Source organism: Haliotis cracherodii, unplaced genomic scaffold, assembly GCF_022045235.1.
Source record: "Haliotis cracherodii isolate W230 unplaced genomic scaffold, xgHalCrac1.p SCAF_9, whole genome shotgun sequence".
NCBI lineage: Eukaryota > Metazoa > Mollusca > Gastropoda > Lepetellida > Haliotidae > Haliotis > Haliotis cracherodii.
In genome coordinates this window covers 594,921-610,369 of record NW_027266343.1, presented here as the reverse complement: position 1 = coordinate 610,369, position 15,449 = coordinate 594,921, and the positions used below count along the sequence as shown (strand labels likewise).

The 15,449-nt window shown below is 45.8% G+C and overlaps 2 protein-coding genes across 2 annotated transcripts; both read left to right on the top strand.

The window, feature by feature from the left end:
* Nucleotides 1-3,782: 3,782 nt before the first annotated feature.
* LOC139452985 (pleckstrin homology-like domain family A member 1) lies at nt 3,783-4,356 on the top strand. The gene is made up of 2 exons (XM_071234610.1): nt 3,783-4,011; nt 4,106-4,356. Exons 1-2 carry the CDS (start codon nt 3,783-3,785, stop codon nt 4,354-4,356), a joined length of 480 nt encoding a protein of 159 aa, XP_071090711.1.
* A 53-nt stretch (nt 4,357-4,409) lies between these two features.
* Nucleotides 4,410-4,967, top strand: LOC139452984 (uncharacterized). Its single transcript, XM_071234609.1, has one exon. It carries the CDS (start codon nt 4,410-4,412, stop codon nt 4,965-4,967), a length of 558 nt encoding a protein of 185 aa, XP_071090710.1.
* The last annotated feature ends 10,482 nt before the right edge of the window (nt 4,968-15,449 follow it).

The following is a 15,449-nucleotide window of genomic DNA, read 5'->3' as shown; positions in this document are numbered from 1 at the left end:
GTGTTGAAATACAACTTTTACTCTTGAATATTTTTTATTTGTAATTTTTTGTTTATGACACTGTTGCTCTTAATTTCTGAGAAGAGTGTTGATTTCAGCAATATGTTGACAGTAAATTGTTTGATGTGCATTTCTTTGAAGTTGACGGATCACAAACTAGACAAAATATTTTTGGATAACAACTTCTTTATTAACAGTATACTGTAATAACAACATTTCAGTGTATATCCTCATATAATAGTATAACAGTTCAATAACTGCTTGACGGCAGTGCAATAAAGAAGTTGTTATCCATGAATATTTTTTGTACTTTTTTGACAGTATTAGGTATGGATTATTTTGACTTTTTTCCATATGATTGTCTATACACCTTGTGTATTCCCATACTATAGGCCTATATCTATGCAAGTGCTGAGAGTGACAAGCCAGGATGTGTATCTGGTTGTCTTCTAGCAGCTTGGTCGTCAGTCCGTTTGTCCTGAGTTTGTCTTATCTGTGTGATGACTAAAAGACCACTGGACACCTTGTTCTTAATGGAGTCTTAGATATGCATTTAAACATTGTTTGAAATAGCTGCTTGCCCGCAAGACAAATGCTGGTGGCTTTTAAATTGGGGTAGTAACATTTCCATGAAGCTTGCCTGACTGTCTTGTTGAAAATTGTAGTCAGTACTATATTTCTCGTACTTTCTACGAATCAAGTCAGTCAAGGCTACATCTAATGTCAACAACGTCTGTTTTGTTGTTTTTATTTTGTAGTTTATTGGAAACTTTCGTTGTAGCTGTACGCTCAGTACACATATAGTACCAAGCGACCAATCAGCTTCACAGTTGTTTTATTACATATTGCAAATGGTGGCCTCCATGAAGTACAGCTAGTAAAACAGGATGAAGGTTTGCAACAGTTTTTGTTAATAAGCCCTCCTGGCCAGTGAACTTTGGAAACTACCGGTACTTCATACACTGCATTCAGATGCTGGTAGTAGGAGTTACCGGTACTTGTTTCACGAGCGGGATGTTGTTCAGGATTGTTAGCTGAATGGGCTTGTGCAGCACGAGAATGAAGGTCAAGGGTGAATGCGAACGTTCACCTTGAACAATCCTACATTTTGTTAGTTACACATGTAATGACTGGAGGGGGCACGGGTGCCCCAGTCGTCTAAGGCGCCGCAATTCACTGTGCAGAGTTGTGTCTCTTGGGTACGCCAGGAACCTATGATTGTGGGTTCGAATCCCGGTTCACCCTGATTACGTTTCTATGTTTGTCAGCACCATACCCGTGCTCGTGGGTTTCACCGAAGTGTTTAGACCTGCATCACATCGGGCTTTCCTCCCACATGAAGGTGACAAGCCTCGATATAACTGGAATACTGTTAAAACCGGTGTTCAACCCAACTCACTCACTCACCCACCCACCCACCCACCCACTCACTCACTCACTCACTCACTCACTCACTCACTCACTCACTCACTCACTCACTGGCAGAGAATACTTCTGTTAAGAACGATGTGCCCAGTGGTCACAGGGTATTGATGTAAGAGATTATGATACCCTAGAAAACTTCATGTCAAAGCGGGGTCTCGCGGATCCAAGGCATTTATGTTTGTCTATCACAATCATTTCTCTGTGCCATAGATTATTTCCTGGGAGTTTGTGTGTGTTTTGTATAACTTATTGATGCTTTAGAGTGTTGAGGTGTGTGATTCCGGCGTCGTGTGGACCTTCGGATCAGGAACCCTCCACAGGCCATCTTAGCGGGATCAGTTTGTTGTTGAAGCACTAAGATTGCCTTTGGAAATGATTGTTGAACTTAAGCTGAAGTTCTTATGATGAAATTCTGAATTTGAGACTGTGTAGATATCGTTAACAATTTAGCTCACCTGGATTACTGTTGATCTGTAAACACAATAATCTCTGCACGAATGAAACTGGAACTTGGTGTGCAAGAAGCTGGCATTTACTGAGACATGTTGTGTAAGTACGCTTAAGTTGTTAATTGATAAACATTAATTGAATCATTTTTGTGATTGCTGAAAGTCCTTGGAATCAACATTTATTGGTCCAGGTGAGCTTCAGAGCCATGGCTCCTTATTTGTGTTTGGGTATGCAGGTTTTGATGTTGGTTTGCTTTCAAATTTTGAACCATTTGTTAATTTGATGAATTTATGAATAACTTTCAGAGAATTCTCCTTCTCCATCTTGACTTATCCTGGATCCACAGGTTTCAATCAGTTGGATTTTGCTTCAGATGTTGTGCTTCCCATCTGAATGGCATGTCCTTTGTATTGGCAAATTTACAATATCATAAGCATGTTCAATAAAAATGTGTCCAATGCCTTTAAAAGACCAATTTTGATTGGGCAACAGGATGTCAATGCTGCACATCTGATTGGCTAAGGCTTCAATAGTTGCAGATGGATCCAGGCAGTTATGTAGGTCAGAGCTACATTTAATGATTATTACCAACTGATATTACCTGGTGTTTTTATTTTATGTCTTAGTCAGAAATTTGTTCGGTAATACAGCTGTCCTTGTTGACAGCACTTATGTAGGACTCTCTGTAGTGTGCGTCTCTACATATAGTGCTTTACATAATGTTATATTCCTTATAGTCATACAAGATTTCCTAGAAACGTGAAGATCAGTCTCAACTTTTCCTTCAATGCAATGCCTGTCTGTGGGATGATATGTCAATCCTGTTATCACTGGTTGCATGAAGTGAACACTCTCACAGCAAACTTGACAGCCCATTCTAAATGTCAGCTTCTTTTCTTTACCACTTCGAATCGGAAATACATTTTTTATGAAATTAACCCCACTCAGAATACAAGTATTCCCTCAGTGGTACTCTCCTGGGCGTAGATATCATGACACTCATGAAGGACAGAGTGTATAGAATATCGCTAACAGTGTGATGGTGCAGCCTTTATTATTACATTTTGAACTGTCTGTTTAAGTCCGGGGTTCTTTTGGAGAAAAATTATATGCATGTATGCTGCTCTTAGGGGTTGTCAGATGTCCACACAGAGAGGTATTGTCAGAAGTAAAAGGTCTGATCAATGAGATTGACCTTTAGACACGTAGACAAATTATTGTATAGTGTAGATTGATTGAACATGTTAGTGCAGCACGATGTAACAGAACTAAGCAGTATCAAGTAAAAACAAATATGTTAGCCTACACCTTTGGTTGATCAATATATTTGTTACTAAAGTATGTTTCAGTGTTCAGCCCTGGCCCTGGCCCTCACGACAAGGAGCCAGTCAATATTTTTAATAATCAGTCATCGCCCGTCTGTGGGTCATGTGACATGTAGGTCAGCAGAATTAATGGACCGAATTTGGCAAATATTTGCAATTCTCAGCCAATATTATGTGAAGCTTGGCATTTTGTGGAGCCTGGATGCCCTGCTTGTAAGATATTAATATTGTGATCCTGTATTTTCAAATTCACAATAAACATACTTACAGTGTCATGTGGCTGCTCTCAGAGTGTAGGGTACAAGTGGACCCAGGATTGAGATGTTGGGATGAGGGCTGACAATGAAGGGAGAATGTGAGCATGATGTACCCCTTCAGTAAGCCCTTCAGTGAGCCTGATGTACCCCTTCAGTGAGCCCTTCAGTCACCCCTTCAGTGAGCCCTTCAGTGAGCCTGATGTACCCCTTCAGTGAGCCTGATGTACCCCTTCAGTCACCCGTTCAGTGAGCCCTTCAGTGAGCCCTTCAGTCACCCCTTCAGTGAGCCTGATGTACCCCTTCAGTGAGCCCTTCAGTGAGCCTGATGTACCCCTTCAGTCACCCCTTCAGTGAGCCCTTCAGTCACCCCTTCAGTGAGCCCTTCAGTCACCCCTTCAGTGAGCCCTTCAGTCACCCCTTCAGTGAGCCCTTTAGTCACCTCTTCAGTGAGCCCTTTAGTCACCTCTTCAGTGAGCCCTTCAGTCAGCCCTTCAGTGAGCCCTTCAGTCACCCCTTCAGTGAGCCCTTCAGTCAGCCCTTCAGTCACCCCTTCAGTGAGCCCTGATGTACCCCTTCAGTGAGCCCTTTAGTCACCTCTTCAGTGAGCCCTTTAGTCACCTCTTCAGTGAGCCTGATGTACCCCTTCAGTGAGCCCTTCAGTTAGCCTGATGTACCCCTTCAGTCACCCCTTCAGTGAGCCCTTCAGTGAGCCCTTCAGTCACCCCTTCAGTGAGCCCTTCAGTGAGCCCTTCAGTGAGCTCTTCAGTGAGCCCTTCAGTCACCCCTTCAGTGAGCTCTTCAGTGAGCCCTTCAGTGAGCCCTTCAGTCACCCCTTCAGTGAGCCCTTCAGTGAGCCCTTCAGTCACCCCTTCAGTGAGCCTGATGTACCCCTTCAGTGAGCGCTTCAGTCACCCCTTCAGTGAGCCCTTCAGTCACCCCTTCAGTGAGCCTGATGTACCCCTTCAGTGAGCCCTTCAGTCAACCCTTCAGTGAGCCCTTTAGTCACCTCTTCAGTGAGCCCTTTAGTCACCTCTTTAGTGAGCCCTTCAGTCACCCCTTCAGTGAGCCCTTTAGTCACCTCTTCAGTGAGCCCTTTAGTCACCTCTTCAGTGAGCCCTTCAGTCAGCCCTTCAGTCAGCCCTTCAGTGAGCCCTTCAGTCACCCCTTCAGTGAGCCCTTCAGTCACCCCTTCAGTGAGCCCTTCAGTCACCCCTTCAGTGAGCCCTTCAGTCACACCTTCAGTGAGCCCTTCAGTCAGCCCTTCAGTCAGCCCTTCAGTGAGCTCTTCAGTCAGCCCTTCAGTCAGCCCTTCAGTCAGCCCTTCAGTGAGCCCTTCAGTCACCCCTTCAGTCAGCCCTTCAGTCAGCCCTTCAGTGAGCTCTTCAGTCAGCCCTTCAGTCACCCCTTCAGTCACCCCTTCAGTGAGCCCTTCAGTCACCCCTTCAGTGAGCCCTGCTCCCACATACACACTTTCTGGCCATGCTCCTGTATCAGTTTACAGAGGGGATGAAACTAAACAAAACTCACAACATTACAGTTGTTTGTCACTGAACCAACTGACCAATCAACATCATGCCAAATAGAATGAGATAATATTGAGCGACAAAAGTTTCTTTTAATCTTTTTTCCTCCACCAGGGCGATTAATTTGTTTAGTTGGTTTACAGAATTTATTTTTGTTGTTCTATAACATCAGTGGTTAAAAATCCTTTTTGAAATCTTGTCTGCTCCAACAAGGCACATGACGGTTGCCATTTTCCATGCCATTTTTCTGTTGCCATTGTCATATATAGAAGGGGTTAACTCAACATCGCTTGAAACCTTGGGTCAAACACAACTCTATGTATTTTGAAGTGAATACTCTTTTCAACACCAACTTATTGGAGTGATGCTTCATGTAAGCATGTTTTCTTCTTCTTTTTTTCATCATTAGAATCGGTGTTATTGCGATTGATCAATGTACACAAGACTTATTTATTCGCGTATAATACGCACTCGTGTGTTATATGCACCCTTAATGATGGGCATTTAATTCTGGAAAAATATATCTGTCGTACATAAACATTTAAGGCTGTCAGCATAAACTACAAAATTTATCTTTCAACTGTTTTTTTTTTACCAAAATAACATTCTAATAAGAGCCCCCTGTTTCTAATTTGGAGAGCGCCCTGGGCGCTTATTACGTCGAATACGGCAATTATATTTTCATTTTGCTATTGTTCACGTAGGCGTAATCCAACCAGCAAGTTAATCAGTAAGGATAAGATAAATGGTTGAACAACTTCTTTATTACAATTTTCATCCATATATCTTATCCTTACTTAGTACTCAAACGTTTTAAATGCCTCTCAAAGAAGTTAAACAAGTTAATCACCTTGTATAGCAATCATCTGTAAACCATTAGCTACAAACACTGTGGCCTAGGTCTAATAGATGTACAGCTGAGGATGACTATTTCATTCACACTTATACTATGAAGGATATATTGCCGTATTTCCCCAAACAAAAGCCCTGATCTTTATTAGATTGTTTTCTTTTTGAATTTTGGGGGCTGGCTCTTATTTCTCACAAATCTGGTAGTTGATGTAGCAGCTTAGTTCTGTCAACATTTTGGTATTCAAATATAATGGGAAGAAATCATTAGCTGAGGTATTATCAAAGGTACAAAATCATAAACATGTTCAATAAAAATGTGTCCAATGCCTCTAAAAGACCAATTTTGATTGGGCAACAAGATGTCAATGCTGCACATCATTTCTGTTGCCAAGTACATATAGTGCTTTACATAATGTAATATTCCTTATAGTCATACAAGATTTCCTAGAAACGTGAAGATCATTAGCTGAGGTTAACACATTCCCTCCTCCGTTCATCATTTTGTATCAGTTTTCTTGGATGTGTGTGACTGGCCATCTTCCTGAGGCAAGGGAGTTAACTGACTATAAAAGTCCTGTTACAACCCTTGCCAAACTTTGCTCGAATTATGGAGTTATTTTTTGGTTGGACTAACAATTCTATGCATAGTCCAATCAAAATCGCAAAACAAAATCAACATCCAGTTCTGAAAGATTACGGTCTATGGCAGGATTACGGTCTATGGCAGGATTTCGGTGTATGGCAGGATTACGGTCTATGGCAGGATTTCATCAGGATTTCGTTCTATGGCAGGATTTGCAAAGCATATGTGCTGTCAACCTAGCGTCAACAGATATATTCCAAACCTTTTCATGTTCTTAATCAAGGTGCTCGCATGATTTCATTTACATCGTGAAGTAAGGCCCCTTTTATTTACAATATAGACCTTGATTATGGATCATATCGTCTTCACTGGTAGCTGCTATTTCGTTTAAAGCAAATGCAAGTGAAATGAGAGGTGAAATCTAATTGGTCCATGGAAGGGACATATTAACTCGTAATAGCAACTGTTGGGCGCTACGATCAAGCCCCAAAATTCCAGCCTTGTTCGACGAGGGTAAAAACTGCACTTTTACAGTAGGTTAACTCCCTTGCCTCAGGAAGATGGAGATTGCCTGGTTGGGGCATGTTGTCACACAAATAGTAACCCATAATGCCATGTAACAGGAGCATGTTCAGCTTCATGTAAAGTTAATAAAAGTAAGTACACTGAAGTACCCCAGTCACTGAAGATCCGGGTTAAAATTGGTCTTCAGCAACCCATGCTTGTCACAAGAGGTGACGACAATTGTCGTAAGAGACAACGGGATTGGGTGGTCAGACTTGCTGACTTGTTTAATGCATGTTGTCAGTTCCCAATTGTGTAAATCGACACACTCAGCAATATTCCAGCTATATGACAATGGTCTGTAAATAATCAAGTGTGGACCGGACAATCCAGGGATCGACATCATGAGCATCGATCCACATAATTTGAATGTGATGACATGCAATCAAGGAAGTCACTGACACTAACCACTCGATCCAACTGTCACCTCTTATGAAAAGCATGGGTTCGTGACACCCATATTTTTTACCAGCATCTCCATGGGCAATGAACGGCAGAGGGGATATGGTGACCTTTTTAGCGAGGAACGGCTCTTACTTTAATTTCTTACTCCCAAATCTGTCGCTTGATAGAGGCGGACTGTACATACTGAAAATGAGGTTTTTAGTTTCTCTTGAGAATTTAGTGCCTGTTTTACTTATATACAGAACTATTTTTGAACAACTGTTTCTTATACTTAACTATGTATGGCCATACAAGCTATTTGACTGAGGAATTATAGATTTGGTTTAGTGTAAATGATTGTTTGCTCAGATGTTTTGTATGAAGCACTCCGTATCAGACACAGTGTATGATGTATGCAATGAAGTGATAATAAATGATTCAATGAGCAATGTGTTCTTCTGACAGTTTGTCAGTGTGTTGTTTAACGGTGCAGTTGGCAAAATTCCAGATATGACGGCGTTGTGTAAATAATAAAATCTAGTCCACACAATCCAGTGATTGACATGAACATTGATCTACACATTTGGGAAACGATGACACATACCATTAAAATCACGCACAGGGTTACTTTTAGTTGATTCATTGATATCTCTTACCTTTAAGATCTGTTTATAAAATCACAAACAGAACCTATATTTATGTTATATATATGTGAAAATATCCATTGAAACAAGAAGACAAAGTCATTGATAACACCCCCAATGGCAAATAGTTGTCATGGATAAATATATGATCTTGTTGCCATAGAAACTTGAAAAGAATTGCTTAACCATGAAAAGACACCAGTTCACCATTAGACCTATCTATGTGCCAAGTTTGTGGAAGAAATATTACACGTTTTTCAAAATCTGCTCCGGAAACAAGCACTGCCCCCATTTAAGTCAAAGTTGTTGCTATGGAAACTCAAAAAGTTAATTTATGAAAAAATTCCAAACTATCAAAAGCACCAGTTAACCACTGGACCGATCTGTTGCCAAGTTTGCTAAAGAGATATTCTACGGTCTGGTGGATCTGCTCTAGAAACAACATCTTGCACGGCGGACGGACTGATGGGGTCCATGGTGTCCAGAACAACGTGTTGCTGGGAATAACCATGAAGCTTGTGCAAGTGACATGATGCTCAACCCTGGCAGAATCAAACGTTCATGATAAAATTAATCCAAATCATTCCTTCCGTTCTTTAAGTGCTCGAAGTGACTCGGTGGTGTATATGATAGAGCATCTTCCCGAGACTGTCTCCGTGGTGTATATGATAGAGCATCTTCCCGAGACTGCCTCTGTGGTGTAGTGTATAGAGCATCTTCCCGAGACTGTCTCTGTGGTGTAGTGTATAGAGCATCTTCCCGAGACTGACTCCGTGGTGTAGTGGATAGAGCATCTTCCCGAGACTGTCTCCGTGGTGTATATGATAGAGCATCTTCCCAGAGACTGTCTCCGTGGTGTATATGATAGGGCATCTTCCCAGAGACTGTCTCTGTGGTGTAGTGTATAGAGCATCTTCCCGAGACTGACTCCGTGGTGTAGTGGATAGAGCATCTTCCCGAGACTGTCTCTGTGGTGTATATGATAGAGCATCTTCCCAGAGACTGTCTCTGTGGTGTATATGATAGAGCATCTTCCCGAGACTGCCTCTGTGGTGTAGTGTATAGAGCATCTTCCCGAGACTGACTCCGTGGTGTAGTGGATAGAGCATCTTCCCGAGACTGTCTCCGTGGTGTATATGATAGAGCATCTTCCCAGAGACTGTCTCCGTGGTGTATATGATAGGGCATCTTCCCAGAGACTGTCTCTGTGGTGTAGTGTATAGAGCATCTTCCCAGTGACTGCCTCTGTGGTGTAGTGGATAGAGCATCTTCCCAGAGACTGTCTCTGTGGTGTAGTGTATAGAGCATCTTCCCAGAGACTGCCTCTGTGGTGTAGTGGATAGAGCATCTTCCCAGAGACTGTCTCTGTGGTGTAGTGGATAGAGCATCTTCCCAGAGACTGTCTCTGTGGTGTAGTGTATAGAGCATCTTCCCAGAGACTGACTCCGTGGTGTATATGATAGAGCATCTTCCCAGAGACTGACTCCGTGGTGTAGTGGATAGAGCATCTTCCCAGAGACTGTCTCTGTGGTGTAGTGGATAGAGCATCTTCCCGAGACTGTCTCTGTGGTGTAGTGTATAGAGCATCTTCCCGAGACTGTCTCAGTGGTGTAGTGTATAGAGCATCTTCCCCGAGACTGTCTCTGTGGTGTAGTGTATAGAGCATCTTCCCGAGACTGTCTCTGTGGTGTAGTGGATAGAGCATCTTCCCAGAGACTGTCTCTGTGGTGTAGTGGATAGAGCATCTTCCCGAGACTGTCTCAGTGGTGTAGTGGATAGAGCATCTTCCCAGAGACTGTCTCTGTGGTGTAGTGGATAGAGCATCTTCCCGAGACTGTCTCTGTGGTGTAGTGTATAGAGCATCTTCCCGAGACTGTCTCTGTGGTGTAGTGTATAGAGCATCTTCCCGAGACTGTCTCAGTGGTGTAGTGTATAGAGCATCTTCCCAGAGACTGTCTCTGTGGTGTAGTGTATAGAGCATCTTCCCGAGACTGTCTCTGTGGTGTAGTGGATAGAGCATCTTCCCAGAGACTGTCTCTGTGGTGTAGTGTATAGAGCATCTTCCCAGAGACTGCCTCTGTGGTGTAGTGGATAGAGCATCTTCCCAGAGACTGTCTCTGTGGTGTAGTGGATAGGGCATCTTCCCAGAGACTGTCTCTGTGGTGTAGTGGATAGGGCATCTTCCCACAGACTGTCTCAGTGGTGTAGTGGATAGGGCATCTTCCCAGAGACTGCCTCTGTGGTGTAGTGGATAGAGCATCTTCCCAGAGACTGCCTCTGTGGTGTAGTGGATAGAGCATCTTCCCGAGACTGTCTCTGTGGTGTAGTGGATAGAGCATCTTCCCAGAGACTGCCTCTGTGGTGTAGTGGATAGAGCATCTTCCCAGAGACTGCCTCTGTGGTGTAGTGGATAGAGCATCTTCCCAGAGACTGTCTCAGTGGTGTAGTGTATAGAGCATCTTCCCAGAGACTGCCTCTGTGGTGTAGTGGATAGAGCATCTTCCCAGAGACTGCCTCTGTGGTGTAGTGGATAGGGCATCTTCCCAGAGACTGTCTCAGTGGTGTAGTGGATAGAGCATCTTCCCAGAGACTGCCTCTGTGGTGTAGTGGATAGGGCATCTTCCCAGAGACTGTCTCTGTGGTGTAGTGGATAGGGCATCTTCCCAGAGACTGCCTCAGTGGTGTAGTGGATAGGGCATCTTCCCAGAGACTGCCTCTGTGGTGTAGTGTATAGGGCATCTTCCCAGAGACTGCCTCTGTGGTGTAGTGGATAGGGCATCTTCCCGAGACTGTCTCTGTGGTGTAGTGGATAGAGCATCTTCCCAGAGACTGTCTCAGTGGTGTAGTGGATAGAGCATCTTCCCAGAGACTGCCTCTGTGGTGTAGTGGATAGGGCATCTTCCCAGAGACTGTCTCTGTGGTGTAGTGGATAGGGCATCTTCCCAGAGACTGCCTCAGTGGTGTAGTGGATAGGGCATCTTCCCAGAGACTGCCTCTGTGGTGTAGTGGATAGGGCATCTTCCCAGAGACTGCCTCTGTGGTGTAGTGGATAGGGCATCTTCCCGAGACTGTCTCTGTGGTGTAGAGGTTAGAGCATCTTCCCAAAGACTGCCTCTGTGGTGTAGTGGATAGAGCATCTTCCCGAGACTGTCTCTGTGGTGTAGTGGATAGAGCATCTTCCCGAGACTGTCTCTGTGGTGTAGTGGATAGAGCATCTTCCCGAGACTGTCTCTGTGGTGTAGTGTATAGAGCATCTTCCCGAGACTGTCTCTGTGGTGTAGTGGATAGAGCATCTTCCCGAGACTGTCTCAGTGGTGTAGTGTATAGAGCATCTTCCCAGAGACTGTCTCTGTGGTGTAGTGGATAGAGCATCTTCCCGAGACTGTCTCTGTGGTGTAGTGGATAGAGCATCTTCCCGAGACTGTCTCTGTGGTGTAGTGTATAGAGCATCTTCCCGAGACTGTCTCTGTGGTGTAGTGTATAGAGCATCTTCCCGAGACTGTCTCAGTGGTGTAGTGTATAGAGCATCTTCCCAGAGACTGTCTCTGTGGTGTAGTGTATAGAGCATCTTCCCAGAGACTGCCTCTGTGGTGTAGTGGATAGGGCATCTTCCCGAGACTGTCTCTGTGGTGTAGTGGATAGAGCATCTTCCCAGAGACTGTCTCAGTGGTGTAGTGGATAGAGCATCTTCCCAGAGACTGCCTCTGTGGTGTAGTGGATAGGGCATCTTCCCAGAGACTGTCTCTGTGGTGTAGTGGATAGGGCATCTTCCCAGAGACTGCCTCAGTGGTGTAGTGGATAGGGCATCTTCCCAGAGACTGCCTCTGTGGTGTAGTGGATAGGGCATCTTCCCAGAGACTGCCTCTGTGGTGTAGTGGATAGGGCATCTTCCCGAGACTGTCTCTGTGGTGTAGAGGTTAGAGCATCTTCCCAAAGACTGCCTCTGTGGTGTAGTGGATAGAGCATCTTCCCGAGACTGTCTCTGTGGTGTAGTGGATAGAGCATCTTCCCGAGACTGTCTCTGTGGTGTAGTGGATAGAGCATCTTCCCGAGACTGTCTCTGTGGTGTAGTGTATAGAGCATCTTCCCGAGACTGTCTCTGTGGTGTAGTGGATAGAGCATCTTCCCGAGACTGTCTCAGTGGTGTAGTGTATAGAGCATCTTCCCAGAGACTGTCTCTGTGGTGTAGTGGATAGAGCATCTTCCCGAGACTGTCTCTGTGGTGTAGTGGATAGAGCATCTTCCCGAGACTGTCTCTGTGGTGTAGTGTATAGAGCATCTTCCCGAGACTGTCTCTGTGGTGTAGTGTATAGAGCATCTTCCCGAGACTGTCTCAGTGGTGTAGTGTATAGAGCATCTTCCCAGAGACTGTCTCTGTGGTGTAGTGTATAGAGCATCTTCCCGAGACTGTCTCTGTGGTGTAGTGGATAGAGCATCTTCCCAGAGACTGTCTCTGTGGTGTAGTGGATAGAGCATCTTCCCAGAGACTGTCTCTGTGGTGTAGTGGATAGGGCATCTTCCCAGAGACTGTCTCAGTGGTGTAGTGGATAGGGCATCTTCCCAGAGACTGTCTCTGTGGTGTAGTGGATAGGGCATCTTCCCAGAGACTGTCTCAGTGGTGTAGTGGATAGGGCATCTTCCCAGAGACTGTCTCTGTGGTGTAGTGGATAGGGCATCTTCCCGAGACTGTCTCTGTGGTGTAGTGGATAGGGCATCTTCCCAGAGACTGTCTCTGTGGTGTAGTGGATAGGGCATCTTCCCGAGACTGTCTCTGTGGTGTAGTGGATAGGGCATCTTCCCAGAGACTGCCTCCGTGGTGTAGTGGATAGAGCATCTTCCCGAGACTGTCTCTGTGGTGTAGTGGATAGAGCATCTTCCCGAGACTGTCTCTGTGGTGTAGTGGATAGGGCATCTTCCCAGAGACTGCCTCTGTGGTGTAGTGGATAGAGCATCTTCCAGAGACTGCCTCTGTGGTGTAGTGGATAGAGCATCTTCCCACAGACTGTCTCAGTGGTGTAGTGGATAGGGCATCTTCCCAGAGACTGTCTCAGTGGTGTAGTGGATAGGGCATCTTCCAGAGACTGCCTCTGTGGTGTAGTGGATAGAGCATCTTCCCGAGACTGCCCCCATGGTGTAGTGGATAGAGCATCTTCCCGAGACTGCCCCCATGGTGTAGTGGATAGAGCATCTTCCCAGAGACTGCCTCTGTGGTGTAGTGGATAGAGCATCTTCCAGAGACTGCCTCTGTGGTGTAGTGGATAGAGCATCTTCCCAGAGACTGTCTCAGTGGTGTAGTGGATAGGGCATCTTCCCAGAGACTGTCTCTGTGGTGTAGTGGATAGAGCATCTTCCCAGAGACTGCCTCAGTGGTGTAGTGGATAGGGCATCTTCCCAGAGACTGCCTCTGTGGTGTAGTGGATAGGGCATCTTCCCAGAGACTGCCTCTGTGGTGTAGTGGATAGGGCATCTTCCCGAGACTGTCTCTGTGGTGTAGTGGATAGAGCATCTTCCCAGAGACTGTCTCAGTGGTGTAGTGGATAGAGCATCTTCCCAGAGACTGCCTCTGTGGTGTAGTGGATAGGGCATCTTCCCAGAGACTGTCTCTGTGGTGTAGTGGATAGGGCATCTTCCCAGAGACTGCCTCAGTGGTGTAGTGGATAGGGCATCTTCCCAGAGACTGCCTCTGTGGTTTAGTGGATAGGGCATCTTCCCAGAGACTGCCTCTGTGGTGTAGTGGATAGGGCATCTTCCCAAGACTGTCTCTGTGGTGTAGTGGATAGAGGATCTTCCCAGAGACTGCCTCTGTGGTGTAGTGGATAGAGCATCTTCCCGAGACTGTCTCTGTGGTGTAGTGGATAGAGCATCTTCCCGAGACTGTCTCTGTGGTGTAGTGGATAGAGCATCTTCCCGAGACTGTCTCTGTGGTGTAGTGTATAGAGCATCTTCCCGAGACTGTCTCTGTGGTGTAGTGGATAGAGCATCTTCCCGAGACTGTCTCAGTGGTGTAGTGTATAGAGCATCTTCCCAGAGACTGTCTCTGTGGTGTAGTGGATAGAGCATCTTCCCGAGACTGTCTCTGTGGTGTAGTGGATAGAGCATCTTCCCGAGACTGTCTCTGTGGTGTAGTGTATAGAGCATCTTCCCGAGACTGTCTCTGTGGTGTAGTGTATAGAGCATCTTCCCGAGACTGTCTCAGTGGTGTAGTGTATAGAGCATCTTCCCCGAGACTGTCTCTGTGGTGTAGTGTATAGAGCATCTTCCCGAGACTGTCTCTGTGGTGTAGTGGATAGAGCATCTTCCCAGAGACTGTCTCTGTGGTGTAGTGGATAGAGCATCTTCCCGAGACTGTCTCAGTGGTGTAGTGGATAGAGCATCTTCCCAGAGACTGTCTCTGTGGTGTAGTGGATAGGGCATCTTCCCAGAGACTGTCTCTGTGGTGTAGTGGATAGGGCATCTTCCCAGAGACTGTCTCTGTGGTGTAGTGGATAGGGCATCTTCCCAGAGACTGTCTCAGTGGTGTAGTGGATAGGGCATCTTCCCAGAGACTGTCTCTGTGGTGTAGTGGATAGGGCATCTTCCCAGAGACTGTCTCAGTGGTGTAGTGGATAGGGCATCTTCCCAGAGACTGTCTCTGTGGTGTAGTGGATAGGGCATCTTCCCGAGACTGTCTCTGTGGTGTAGTGGATAGGGCATCTTCCCAGAGACTGTCTCTGTGGTGTAGTGGATAGGGCATCTTCCCAGAGACTGTCTCTGTGGTGTAGTGGATAGGGCATCTTCCCAGAGACTGCCTCCGTGGTGTAGTGGATAGAGCATCTTCCCGAGACTGTCTCTGTGGTGTAGTGGATAGAGCATCTTCCCGAGACTGTCTCTGTGGTGTAGTGGATAGGGCATCTTCCCAGAGACTGCCTCTGTGGTGTAGTGGATAGAGCATCTTCCAGAGACTGCCTCTGTGGTGTAGTGGATAGGGCATCTTCCCACAGACTGTCTCAGTGGTGTAGTGGATAGGGCATCTTCCCAGAGACTGTCTCAGTGGTGTAGTGGATAGGGCATCTTCCAGAGACTGCCTCTGTGGTGTAGTGGATAGAGCATCTTCCCGAGACTGCCCCCATGGTGTAGTGGATAGAGCATCTTCCCGAGACTGCCCCCATGGTGTAGTGGATAGAGCATCTTCCCAGAGACTGCCTCCATGGTGTAGTGGATAGAGCATCTTCCCAGAGACTGCCCCCATGGTGTAGTGTATAGAGCATCTTCCCAGAGACTGCCTCCGTGTCGTAGTGGATAGAGCATCTTCCTAGAGACTGCCTCCATGGTGTAGTAGATAGAGCATCTTCCCAGAGACCAGAAGGTTGGCGCACTGATTCACGTCATAACAAAATACATGGAAAGATGGTACCTCTTGTTACCCTGCCTGGCACTCGGCACTAAGGGGATAAAACAAGGAC

Coding starts and splice junctions, on each gene's coding strand:
- LOC139452985 (XM_071234610.1), top strand. CDS start 3,783: ATGTACCCCTTCAGTCACCCCTTCAGTGAGCCCTTCAGTCACCCCTTC. Junction 4,012..4,105: donor GCCCTTCAGTCACCCCTTCA/GTGAGCCCTGAT, acceptor GTACCCCTTCAG/TGAGCCCTTCAGTTAGCCTG.
- LOC139452984 (XM_071234609.1), top strand. CDS start 4,410: ATGTACCCCTTCAGTGAGCCCTTCAGTCAACCCTTCAGTGAGCCCTTT.